General features: G+C 37.4%; 1 protein-coding gene across 1 annotated transcript in view; it reads left to right on the top strand.

The window, feature by feature from the left end:
• The window catches only part of ALK (ALK receptor tyrosine kinase), a 632,586-nt gene that overhangs the window by 598,819 nt on the left and 20,860 nt on the right, over window positions 1-12,907 (top strand). The window contains exons 17-20 of the mRNA XM_088145791.1: window positions 1,289-1,390; window positions 2,076-2,228; window positions 2,617-2,724; window positions 8,995-9,181. Coding sequence (XP_088001917.1) covers window positions 1,289-1,390; window positions 2,076-2,228; window positions 2,617-2,724; window positions 8,995-9,181 — 550 coding nt within the window. The remainder of the gene's footprint in view (window positions 1-1,288; window positions 1,391-2,075; window positions 2,229-2,616; window positions 2,725-8,994; window positions 9,182-12,907) is intronic.

The raw sequence follows: 12,907 nt of genomic DNA, 5'->3' as shown, positions 1-12,907 counted from the left end.
CATTTCAGCATGGTCATATTAATCCATATGCTTCCATACTGGATAGATTGTTGTACATTTAATAAGCTAAAAAAGAATAGTTATCTAATTATTACTATTCACTGGGAATCGGTTTAACTTTTGCATATTGGGAAATTTTCAGTCTTTCATTCAAATGACTGTTCAGAGATTATGTTATGCCTTTTCTCCTAATTTGTCATCTCTGTGCCTGGGACTGTGCTGAAACATTCATTTACTTCATTAATAACACAAAAGTCTTGTTAAACTGAAATTCTGAAGTTAGAAGCTTAAAGGTCCATTAAACTGCAACCCATATGGAATTTATTGGATATTTTGCCAGCTGAATGCTTTTTTCTGTTAGATGCTTTTTATTTTGTAGTGTTGATTATTGGTATAATTCATTTACCTGCATCTGACAAATACCAAAAAGGTAGCCATGTTGCATGAAAAAAATGTTTTGTGTCACCTGAAAGATATATTGTGGCATAAACTTTAGAAGGTCAGACCACTTAATCAGATCTATTCCCACTGGTGATGAATAGACAAGCATGTTTGAAGTATAAACAAATTCCTGAAAACGGACAAGTACTTTCTGTAGTATACAAACCACTCTTCATTTTATGAGGCTCAAAGTCTGCTAAGTTGAAGTTGTAAATGCATTCCAAATTGCCAACTTTATGTTTATTAAGTACAAGAAGTTTACAATCCATGATAGACTAAGATGAACCGTCTCTGAGTATTCAGAATGAACAATCAAAAGAGGAAGTTGCACACAGGCCTTGCCCTCATGTCTCTGTCACTGGAGGGGGCACTCACAAACCTTCATGTACTCAGAGTTCCTGATCATGACGGGCTTCTTACCTTAATTTATGATGGCTTGAAGTTGGAATGCCAAAGTGGATTGTAGAACTGCTTCTTGAATTTTTTCCTAAGTGATCCCACTTTTAATATGTGGTAACTTATGGTATCCACTGAGACTCTATCAGCACTATGCCGATAGGCTAGTATATCAATTGGATTTAATGCTGTGCTCATTTGTACTCAAATATAAGATTTTTATCTCTTCTACTGCTTGGCCTTTTGGCCTCATTATCCAAAAAGAAGGTGTGTTGTATTTTCTCAGCATTCAAGAAGATATATCTATATCAGACTACTCTTATAAAGCCCACACAAAATTATGCTACAATGTGTTATTTAATCTCAAGGTGCCACAAGAGCTTTTGTTGCTCTTTGATATGCATTAGCTTAGCCACACAAAAAATATTTAAGATCTTTTCCAATTCTATAGGTGGCAATGCAGCAGAACAAAATGACCCAGAGATGGATGGAGAAGATGGTGTATCTTTTATTAATAGCCAGTATGGTTCACTCTTTACTCCTGCATTAAAAGGTATTTTCAGTTATTTATTTTATCACGTATACAGATAGAATATGAGCAGTCTTTCTTCTGAGACAGCTTGAAAACATTCCAGTTGTTATATTAGGCATTGTGAAGACCTCTTAGGAAGGTATTAATCTGTACATTCCTATAGAACATGTTTTTCTACTTTGATGCTCTCCATATTGTTCGACTACAGTTCCCTTAATGCTGAATTATTATGCCCAGCAGATATGCTGGTTAGGGACTATACTCCTAGCACATCTGGGGTGATACCAGGTTGGAGAAATTATTTCTAACCGAGATGGGTAGAATCTGGAGCAATTCAGACACAGTATCTTTCAGTGGAGGTGGAAAAGGGAGTGGGGGTAATTTTGCATTTCCTCTTCTGCATATGTGCATTTGTAGTAAAATCTGTAGATAGGAGGAGTCACCATGCAAAGACAATTTGGGCATAAATCATGAGGGAGTATCTGCAAGTAGTAATATTATACTACAGCTGAAAATACTGGGCAGCTATGCTTGCTTACCACGCCTACCTCCAATAACCAAAGCCATTACCCCATGTTGAGCATTTCAATTTTGCTGGTAGTTTCACAATTGTCCTACTTACTGATCTTTTATTTAGGGTGCTTTATGAACATTTGACCTACAGTTCCTGTACAAATTAATAATTGTTCTTTCATCTACTGTCTAGTGACAGAGGGTCATGGTGAAGTCAGCATTAAGCTATATTTGAACTGTAGTCACTGTGAACATGACATGTGCCACGGGGATATGAAGACTCAAGAGGTTGTTTGCATTTGTGGCTATGGATATGTGTTGGCTAATGATGGTGTCTCTTGCATAGGTAAGACATTGCATAAGAACATACATCAAACTTTTGCTCTCTGGCTGTGTTGAACTACCCCCAGCCAGAATCCAGTGCTGATTTTGGATTCCAGTTACAGTGGCAGAACAAATTTGTAGGGTACTAAGTTGTGAAAGTTGCTTTATCCTTTAATTGATCATTTGTGCAATGATGCTAATTCCAGCTCTTTGGTAAACATTTAGATACCTATTTCCGCATGCCACTACATTTTTAAGTGTGTACATCCAAGCCATTTTTTACTAGTCCAAAAATATGTGGGTCCATGCTTTCTTATAGATTTTGTGCAACCACTTCTTTTGAATGGAAAGATAATGGGAAGAAAAGTTGAGAACAGCTAATGTGTTCTATTGTCATGTTTGTATTCCAGATGAACTGATCCTGCCCACCAAAAATCCTCCTCTTTCTTTGGTCTTGTCAGTAGTCACTTCAGCTCTGGTTGCTGGTCTTATTCTAGCCTTCTCAGGGATCATGATAGGTGAGTTTTTTGTTCACTCCCAACATATAAATTACCCACACAAGTCATTGATTGATTGATTGATTGATTTTTTATGTGTCATCAAGTTGGTGTTGACTCTTCGCGACAACAATCTTCTCCAGGATGATCTGTCCCCAAATAGGATCTTCAGAACTCCCAGTGGTGCACTCATCATCAGTGTAATTGAGCCCATTCACCTTGCTGCTGGGCATTATCTTCTCTTTCCTTCCTCTTCTCCCAGGATTATGGATTACTTAAGGGAGTTTTAGCATAATATGTCCAAAATATGGTAATTTGAGACTGGTCATTTGTGCCTCAAGTGAAAATTCTACATTGAGTTATTCTATGGTCCATTTGTTTGTTTTCTTTGCTATCCATGATATTCTTTAGAGTCTTCTCCAACACCAAAATTCAAAAGTGTCAACACTCTTTCCGTTCTACTTCTACACAGTCCAACTTTGTGCAATATTGTGCAATAGTTTGCACTCTCTGTTAAGTCTCCCTTCTCTGGTATTGTATGTAGACTGACCTCTTCCAATCTGTTGGCCACTGTGTCATTCTCTGGATTTGCTGGCATAATTTAGTTAGAACCTTTACTGGTTTTTCTTCTGTTGCGTGCCATATTTCTATAGATATTCTATCAATTCCTTTAGCCTTCCACATTTGTAATGACTGGAATGCTGATCTAACATCATCTTCTAGTGCTAGAAGTAAAAAAGGAATATCTTCTAAGACATCTTGGATGTTAACATCTTTACTGTGCAGAATTTCAGTATACATCTTCCATCTTTGTTTGATCTACTTTAAAACAGTTACTATTTGTCCACTGGCATCCTTTAGTGTACCAATTCAAAGTTGGAACCTCCTTCTGAGTTTGGAGATCTTTTGGAAGACTTTGCTTGTTTTTCCATGTCTGTTTCCATCTTGAATGTCTTTACAGATGACATTGTAATACTGTTTCTTATCTCTTCTAACAGCTCTCTGAAATTCTTTGTGCCTTCCTAAGATCTTTGTCCTTCTTGGTTTTGGCTCCTCTTCTTTTCTTGGCAGTTCCCATTGTCTGTTCTGACATCCTGTTTGCTTTCTTCTGTTTCTTGATCTTTGGCAATCTCTCATTCATCCTTAATAACTGCTTTGATTTCATTCCATAGTTCCTATCAATGAGGTTTCCTATCAATGAGGTTCAGGACTACAAAGCGATTCCTGTTGTTCTCCTTGAAAATGGTGAGTATCTAGTCAAGATCATACCATGGAAACTGTCTGGCTTTGTTCTATTACTTTAGCTTGACTTGGAACATCGGCATGTTCCACAATTAGTCTCTGGCCACATCGTTGCTATTATAACTGAGATTTTCCACCTGTTTGTATCAATAATATAATCAGTTTTTTGTGTACTCCATCTGGTGATGTCCATGTGTGTAAGCATTGCTTTGGTTATTAAAGACTTGTTAGCAATGAAGAAACTAATAAATCAGACTGATAAGTCAGTCTCCTACTTTATTTCTGTTTTTTAGGCCATATAGTCCAACTACGTTTTCCTCCTTACTATTTCCAACTTTGTATTCCAGTCTCCAACCACAAGGAGACATCTTGCTTGCATATGTTCTGTCGATTCCAGCTTGAACTTGACCATAAAATTCAGCAACCACCTCTTCTTCTGCACCAGTGGTTGGAGCATAAACTTGGATAACCAATATATTAAAGGGTTGTCTGCAAAATCTAATTGATATTATTTGGGCATTGACTGCATTGTACCATGTACTATCTTTGTTATATCCTTCCTGATCATGAAAGCAATGCTGATTCTTCTTTGTTTTTCATATCCTCAATAATAAATAATATGAACTTCTGACTGAAAGTGTCCAATTCCAGTCATATCAGTTAGCTGATACTTAAGATGTCAATCTCTGGTAGATTCATTTCATCTTTCATCGTGCAGAGTTTTCCCATGTTCAAGCTCTTTACATTCCATATTTCCACTGTGATTTTGTCTTTGCAGCTTCAGATTTTTTTTTTTTCCCTGCATGGCAACATCAGCAACTAGACATCCCAAAAGCTTTAATCTAACTGCATCATAAACACCATTATTACTCTGAAAGATCCTCAGCTCTTCCTCAGTGACATGTTGAATGCCAGCTGACTTGAGGGCCCATCATCCAGCACTATATTGTCATTCACTTTATCTTGTCTATCTATATGGTTTTCTGGATAAAATACAGGAGTGGTTTACCATTGCCTTCTCCCATGCCATATGAAATGGATGCCTTTGCAGTTGTAACTAAATAATCATCTGCCTTGTTGCTATCCAAAATAGGTACCTGCTTATTTTAACTAGTCAGCTGGGAAGATGTTCATAGCTTGGGTGACCCTGCTGGAGTATATACTTTTGGCATACACTCCTGGTATTCTCTGCTTATCCCTTCATACATACACACGCTCCTAACACAATAAGGCAGCATAGCAGAACTTGAGGGGGCAACACAGGTCCTGCTATGTGTTAACTCTGTAATCTGATGCCCTCAAGATGGACTGGGACTATGGCCATGCTTGGTGGTATTTCAGTGGCACAAGGTTGGGAAGGCTACTGTAGGTGATCTATCTTCTGACCTTAACTGACTAAATGACATGGAAAAGATAGCCCTTATTTCAATTATTTTAAATATTGATGCAAGTTAAAGCCAGATTGTGTAAGGAAGATTTTATCATGATTGCAACTGATTCTAGTATAATAGGAAGCTGCCTTATAGTGAATCAAATCGGTAGTATATCTATCAATGTAATTGTCTGCATGGACTAGCCACAATCTTCCAATATTTCAGGCTAAAGTTCTTCATCCCCTACCCAGGGCCTCTTGTTTACAAGTATATGTTATACCATTTAGCCATGGCTCTTCTGGTTTCACATATAGAAAGTTCAACAGTCAGCAGGATGTTAAATGAGATTGATGACATATGTATTCTTTCTTTGGCTGGCACCATATTAATCATGTAGTACATTCAGTTAGCTATTTGAAGTTTTTCAGTATGGGCTATGTTCATGATTTCAAGTCAGCTAAAAGGTAACTTGAAGAATGTATGACAAAAAGTGGCATCTTCATTGCAAGTAAAACTGTGAGCAACAATCTTAAAGCCATTCAGATATATTCTTCACTATGATCCTTATAAAATTATGCAGAATAAGCCAGCTCTGTAATTCTTATTATTGTGGTTGGGAAGATGAGAAAGAGTAACAGTGATTTGACCAGGATCATCTTATGGAATTCATTAGAGAGGCAAGATTCAAACCTGAAAAAATATGGTCTTGTTACTTTGGACCACAGGATATGATTCCAAGACTGGATCAGGTCCATGAGCTGATAGATAGTGATCTCTTCTCCAAACATCTAATAGATTAGATGCAAATTCTGGAGGTAGTACAAATAATAATAATTGTTTAGTATTTTAATAAATACATTTAATTACATTTTTAGAAATTGAAGAAACACTATATGTGTATGTGTGCAGACCGATACATTTTCTAGCTGCTCCCCCCCCACACACACACACATTAATTTCTTCTTCTCTCATCACAAGATTTTGAATGAATATTTCATTTTACTTTTAAAAGCCACCATCCTGTGTTGGGAGACATGGTAATTGGTTCTCAAATCCTGTCCTACTTCTTGCACACAGCCTAGTAATTTATCTGTTGAAACAGAAAGAATGTCTCTGCAGCAAAATCTACAGTACAGCACAGGGTTAAACTGCCCAGAATCAAGAATGTGCTGTGGGAAATTTTGTGCCCAGTTCCAATTACTCTTTCAAAGTAACTTTTTACATGTCCAATTAATTTTGATCTACATTCTACCTCTCCCCCCGCCCCCACCTCCACACACAGCATGTATTGCTCCCACAGGATTTTGAAAGGTTAGAACAGAGACTAGCTGAAGTCTGAAGTCCATATAAAGTTATTTATTTCCTTTAAAAAAAACTTAAGAGCTTTGCAAAGGCAAAATAGTGTTAGAAAACTAGCAATGAAAATAGGCTCAAAATTAAAAAAAAAAACAACTACTGACATTCTTTGTACATATGGCCTTATTTTCTGTTCTGTATGAATCAAAAAGTTCAGATGAGAAAATACTTACCAGAATTGTAGAAGGGAGCCCAAACCCTTGCATGTATTGCCTGCTCCACAAAAGAAGTGAGCAGGAATATCATTTCAGTTTTGCTAGCAGAGTAGAATGCATTTTAAGGAAGGGCAAGGTATCTTCATCCTGCAATAGATTTGCATCTTTTTAAAGTTCTAAATGTTTTAAAAGTTTTAAAAAGTTTGCATCTTTTTAAAATTCAGAGAAGGCCAAGTTTAGAATGTAGAATATAGAACATAGTGATAGTTAATAGGCATATAAAGGTATCCAGGGCCCAAAGCAAATTTGAGAGAATCTTGGGAACAATCTTTAAACAATGGGAATGATAAGCATTAAAAATTTCTAACAGCACTATAAGATAGACAGATAATACCCTCTTATCCTAAGCACTCCAGGACTCTGAGAAATTATTAAAGATGACAAGTTCCTACAATGAGTCTCCCAGTTCCAGGATTTTGGGCTACTGACAGCAGTAGGCTCTTTTGGGGAGTAACAACCAAAAATAAAGTTCAAAGATTATTCCATATCATTGGAAACAGCTTTCAGGTCCTCACAGAAAAAATGAAACAAGAGATCATGTTCAAAAGAAATGACAAGCTGGTCCTCTGAGGATCAGAGGAATAACAAAGAAAAGAATTGTAGGAGTTGGTAACTCTCTAATCTGATATGTGCCAGCTAGACAGGCTAACTTATGAAACATGCTTTCCTTTGAGAGCATGAATCAGAGTAACCTGCCAAGATACCTCAAGACAGTTTTAAGCTTTCTGCTCTACCTTGTTGGGGGAAACAATGTGACCAATAACAATTATTTTCACATCACCTCTGACTCCAGAACATTAGAAAGAAAGCTGAATTTGTCAATAAATAGTTCCACATTATTACTCATTGGTTAGATCCAACTGGTCCCCAGTTGTGGACACCACACTGGTGTAAGAAGGATTTGACAATAGGGTCTGTAAAGAGCAGCAAAGGTGATAAGGAGAATTATAACAGGAAACAGAAGTAATAGGGAATATTTAGCCTTGATAAAAAAAGGCTATGGGTAAATATGATAGCACTCCTCGAATACCTGAAAGGATATCATGCAAAAGATCTGCTTATCCTATTTATTTATTTCCAGTCAGATAGAGATCATAGAAAACATCTATCAGATCTGTTATCTCAGAGTGTAGAACAAGAAATAACAGTTTTAAGTTACAGGAAGGTAGGTTCCAGTTGAAGATCAATGATATTTACTCCTTATAGTAAGAGCGGTTTGACTGTAAGACCTATTACTAGAGAGATTATGAGTTTCTCTACCTCGGATGTGTTCAAAGGAAATTGGATAATCATCTGGTCAGAGATACTTTAACTTGATTTTCTGCACTGAGCAGGGGGTGAGATTCAACAGCCTAAATTTTCCCATCTAACTGTATATTGTTGTTGCAACATCTCAACTACAGCACAACTGTTTTGAGCATCCTTGTAGATGACAGTTGGATCCAGGTTTGAGACAAGCCTCCACCTAAAACAATAGCTTTAGCAAGATGACAGCCTTTCCCAGTAGTGTGTTTTCAAGGAATTGCAATACTTTTTCTTCTAGCATCTCCTCATTCTGAGCTGTTGACAAACAAGCCTTCCAACTTTCCAGTTTCTGGGAGGGCTGTCACCAGAAGACAACAGCCACTTAATAGCTATCTGCAGCATTAGCTGCAAGGGGTTCTGGTTGCTAAGAAACTCTGAAGCACCTTGGACCTCTTTCTCCCATTTGATTAGGTACATTGAGGGTCTGGCAATGAAGGCAGTTTTTATTTCCATTATAGTTATGATAACCTGCTGGTTGACTGCTTAATGTTGATAGTAAACTATTAAAGATCTCAAATCTTCAACATCACAGAAATCATGTACAAACTCTAGATTAGTCACCTCTGTAATAAATGAATAGAAGCCTCTAGTCATGCCAGACCCATTATATACAGTGGTCCACTTAAAACCTTTTTTTATTTTCTTCCTCAATAACTCACAAATAGCCTTGTTCTACAACTCTCACTCCTGGCTCTCACTCTTGCAATCAATCTGAACCGCACAGTCCCCATGTATCTTCATGTGTTTTTAACACCTTGTGGCATTTCTCAGTTCCATTCCTAATTCTCTTCCTTTTCTAGTGTATCGGCGGAAACACCAAGAGCTGCAAGCTGTGCAGATGGAGTTACAGAGCCCTGAGTATAAGCTGAGCAAGCTGCGTACCTCCACAATTATGACAGACTACAACCCCAATTACTGCTTTGCAGGAAAAACTACTTCCATTAGTGACCTCAAAGAGGTGCCCCGGAAAAATATTTCTTTGATCAGGTAAACCAATCTGCCTGCCTTCTTTATGCTCACATCAACTGTACTAGAAATGTGGGCAAGCCGATTGTGCACCTTTTGCTTGGTCTCAGAAGTCACACAGTAGTCCTCATTTGCAAGCTTCCAAAATTGTACTTTTTAAACAAAGCGAAGAATAATTGAAATCTGAATTTCTAGCAGTTCTTGTGTCTGATTGTTAAATCTACTTCCTGTGGTTAATTGAAAAGGCCCGCTTAAAATTCTAGGAGTTGAAGTCGACCCATCTTAAAGTTGGTGAGGTTGAGAAATTTAATAAGCTTAATACCTTATGAAGAGTTACTGGTAGCTGCTATCTTAGCCAGGTCCTTTGACTTGTAACTGTAGGGGGTGATAGTTGCTGGCATGCCATGTGATCCTGACTCACTCAGAAAAGCAAAACACCCACCACAAACCTCAGAGCCTGAATCAAGCATCTGGAAAGTACAATACAATAATAGGCACCACTTCTAATGTATTGATGTATTGTATCTATACAGGAGGGGCATGAGGAACAAAGCAAAAGCTTTACCATGTGGCTTATTTGATTCTTGATGGGGAAGCTTACATAGGATTGGCTAGAAGGAGCAAGCTTTTCAGAAGACATCTTAGAACCAGACTAAACATCAAGTATAGAACCAGACTAAACATCAATGATACAGGTATAAGAAGAACCCTACTGGCAGAGTCCAGCCATCTCTTCCCACAAAGCCTGTTAGATGTCTGTCAGAGTTTCACAAGCAAGATATACATCCAGTAGGACTCTGCCAGCTGTGTTCCACAGCAAATAACATATAGATAACGTATAGCCATGTCACTCTGCCTTGCAAAAACAAACCACACCATGCTTCCTCTCTAAAGATATCCTGTGGAGACTGATTTGGACTATAGCTGCTATTTATTCCAGATGGGGGTTAATATTTTTCCTTCTGCCATTTTTACCACTTAAGTTTCCATCTGAAATTCCTAGCATTTGTTCTAGGAGCAAAATCCAGATACTTATGTAAATATGCATTTCAAAACTACTTTCTACTAAGTCAGATCACTTGACTATTTAGTTCAGTACTGAATGTTGTGGCAGCCAGGGACTTGGACAGGTTCTTTCTCAGAAAATGTACCTGAGTCCCTTTCCACTGAAGCTGCTGGCATCAAGTCCCTCAGCATGCAGGCACCTTCCCTGCCACTGAGCCAGGCTTCTTTCCCAGCAAGTCTCCTAAGCAGGTGAGAGGAGTGGGGGGAGTGCATTTATATTGGGAAAATACAGCAAAGGGAACGGAGTTTTTACAAAAGGAAAAAAAGCAAGCAAACTTCCTTTAATACTGCTCCATTTGGACTTCTCAGAAGATGCTTTAAGGTTTTTTTAAAAAAAAATTCTGGGAGGAAATGCCTATAAAACACACACACACACACACACACACACACACACATGCATATACAGAGAGGGAGAGTCACAGATCTACTTGTTTCTTTTGATTTTTAGGGCAACTTGCTGAAGAAGAGAGGTGCTTCCTTGTTTTCTTCCAATGATGTCCTGAGTTAAATATTGTTAGTAAATGCCACAGGATAGTACACAATTATAAAGCTTCTGGCTCTTCCACTTAAACTGCTTAAACTTTAGTTTTCCATCCCCTCCAGACCACTAACCTTGACAATTATCCTTTTCATTTTGCATTGCAGCTGGCATGCACAAAATAAACGGATGTTTTCCTTAAGAAAAACCAACCACAGTAATGTTCGCCTTGTGAGAAACTGCATTCTGAAAATATGCAATATTCTAGGAACAAAAGTATCACTATTTAAACATAAGGCTAAATCAAACAAACCCAAAAACTTCCACAAAAACTGGCTTTAAGTTAGCTAGAGTGGCATGGCTAATCCTATATAGTTAAAGGTTAGAGGTCTCAAATTTCTTCTACAGTCAACTGGGTCTACATAATATATCTCCATCTCCTGCCTTGGTGTAATGGCTTACTGCTGCCAGGCACCTTTGCGCTAACCCTGATATGAGAGAAAAATAGGGTTCTCACAACCAATCTACAGCATGGCAAGTAGAAGATTTAAAAAATGATAATTTTTATTCATTAATAAATGAATTTAATAGTTCATTTTCATTCATAATAATCAACTGTATAATTCCACTTCATGATAGGATAGAATTGAAATATATACGTAGCTGAATCAGACTTTCCTCCCCTCCTGCTTTGGGCGATAGATTGATCTCATAGGAGACAAATAAAAATAAACTTTATTTTAAAAAAGAAAAGGAAGGAGAATATGTAAAAATCCCTTTTTGGTTTTAAATAGGCATGTGCAAAACATTCAGTTACAAAGGAGATTAAAAACAGATCCCGATTTAAAAGGATTCCCCATTTTAAAAAAAAGAAAGAAAAATATAAGGCTCTAGGTAGACTAGAAGGTGATGCTGGTCTACTTTCAATTTAGAAGCAACTGTGCTATAAACAGGTTTCAAGTTGCATAAAATGCACCATTACTGAGCTTGTACAGAGAAAATAAATACCACAGAAAAAGCATTAGGCACAAGCCCGCACAGTCAAAATAAAAATGATCTTATGCAATATTTCTAGCTCAGTGTTTTTAAATATCCTTTTAAAGATATTTTCCTGAAATGGATTTGCGTCTGCCTCAGTCATACCTGGACTTGGTCTCAGGTCCCTGAGGAATCCAGTCAGTTAATTCTGAGGCTGTCTCTGTTCCAAGGATCTGCCTTTGTTCTCAAAAGACAACAAAGGAAGGGGGTTGGGGATAATTTCTCTCCCTGTGAAAATGCAAAGTAATATCTCAGTGGGCTTGCATATAGACTGAAACAATGGCTATCAGTGAATGTGGGGAAGAGAATTACTTGCCCATTCACTACATAAACCCTTTGAAAAGACCCCAAGAAGTAAGCCTCTTGATAACTTCATGATTCCACCATTGGATATTGATTTTATAATTTCTAATTATAAAATTCTGCTAGATAAGCTTTTCAAGGCAGCACTATGAGGCACAGAAAAGTCCCCCTCTTCTTCTACCCTCTTAGTTTGTAGAATAAAAACTGGCCATAGTTGCCTGGATTGTATTGTATTGTATTGTATTGTATTGATTGATTGATTGATTGATTGATTGATTGATTGATTGATTGATTTTGATGTTGTATTTTCCTTCCATTGCTCTTTTTGGAAGGGGGCTATCTGTAATGTTCTGTGCTTTGGGTTTCTTGCTTTTTTCCTTGCTGTTTCTTGCAGTTTTGAAGTATGATTTTTATTGTCTCCTGTCTGTGCAAAAACAGCCAAGCTTTACAGGTCCTGCACAAGGGAAGAGAACTCCCTTTCCACTTGAATACAAGCGGCCCCATGTATTTAAAAAAATCTGAAAAGGCTTCCAGATATTTCAACTCAACAATCCCTAAACATGTTGTGTTTCTGAACCTATAAACTACCTCTGGGGATTTGGTTGCTGCTGCACATACAATATTTTTTTTACATCTTTATTAATTGCATCCTGGAATGAACAGTGACAGAAAATCTGTATAATGAGCACACAGGAGAAAATGTATCATAGGAAGGTATATGATGTATTTATTGGTTCGTTTTTTTAATTTTTTTAATTAATTTTAAATAATTAACTCTCAAATCCTCTTTATAAAAATTGTGCAGTGTCTAGAGCAATAATGTTTAGGTCTACAGTTAATCTATAGTGAATCTTACATCCAGT

This window comes from Python bivittatus, unplaced genomic scaffold (assembly GCF_059951505.1).
Source record: "Python bivittatus isolate LINGU-HERP-01145 unplaced genomic scaffold, Pbiv_v1 ctg000020_np1212, whole genome shotgun sequence".
NCBI lineage: Eukaryota > Metazoa > Chordata > Lepidosauria > Squamata > Pythonidae > Python > Python bivittatus.
The sequence above is the reverse complement of the archived record's forward strand: the minus strand, read 5'-3'. Positions and strand labels throughout refer to the sequence as shown.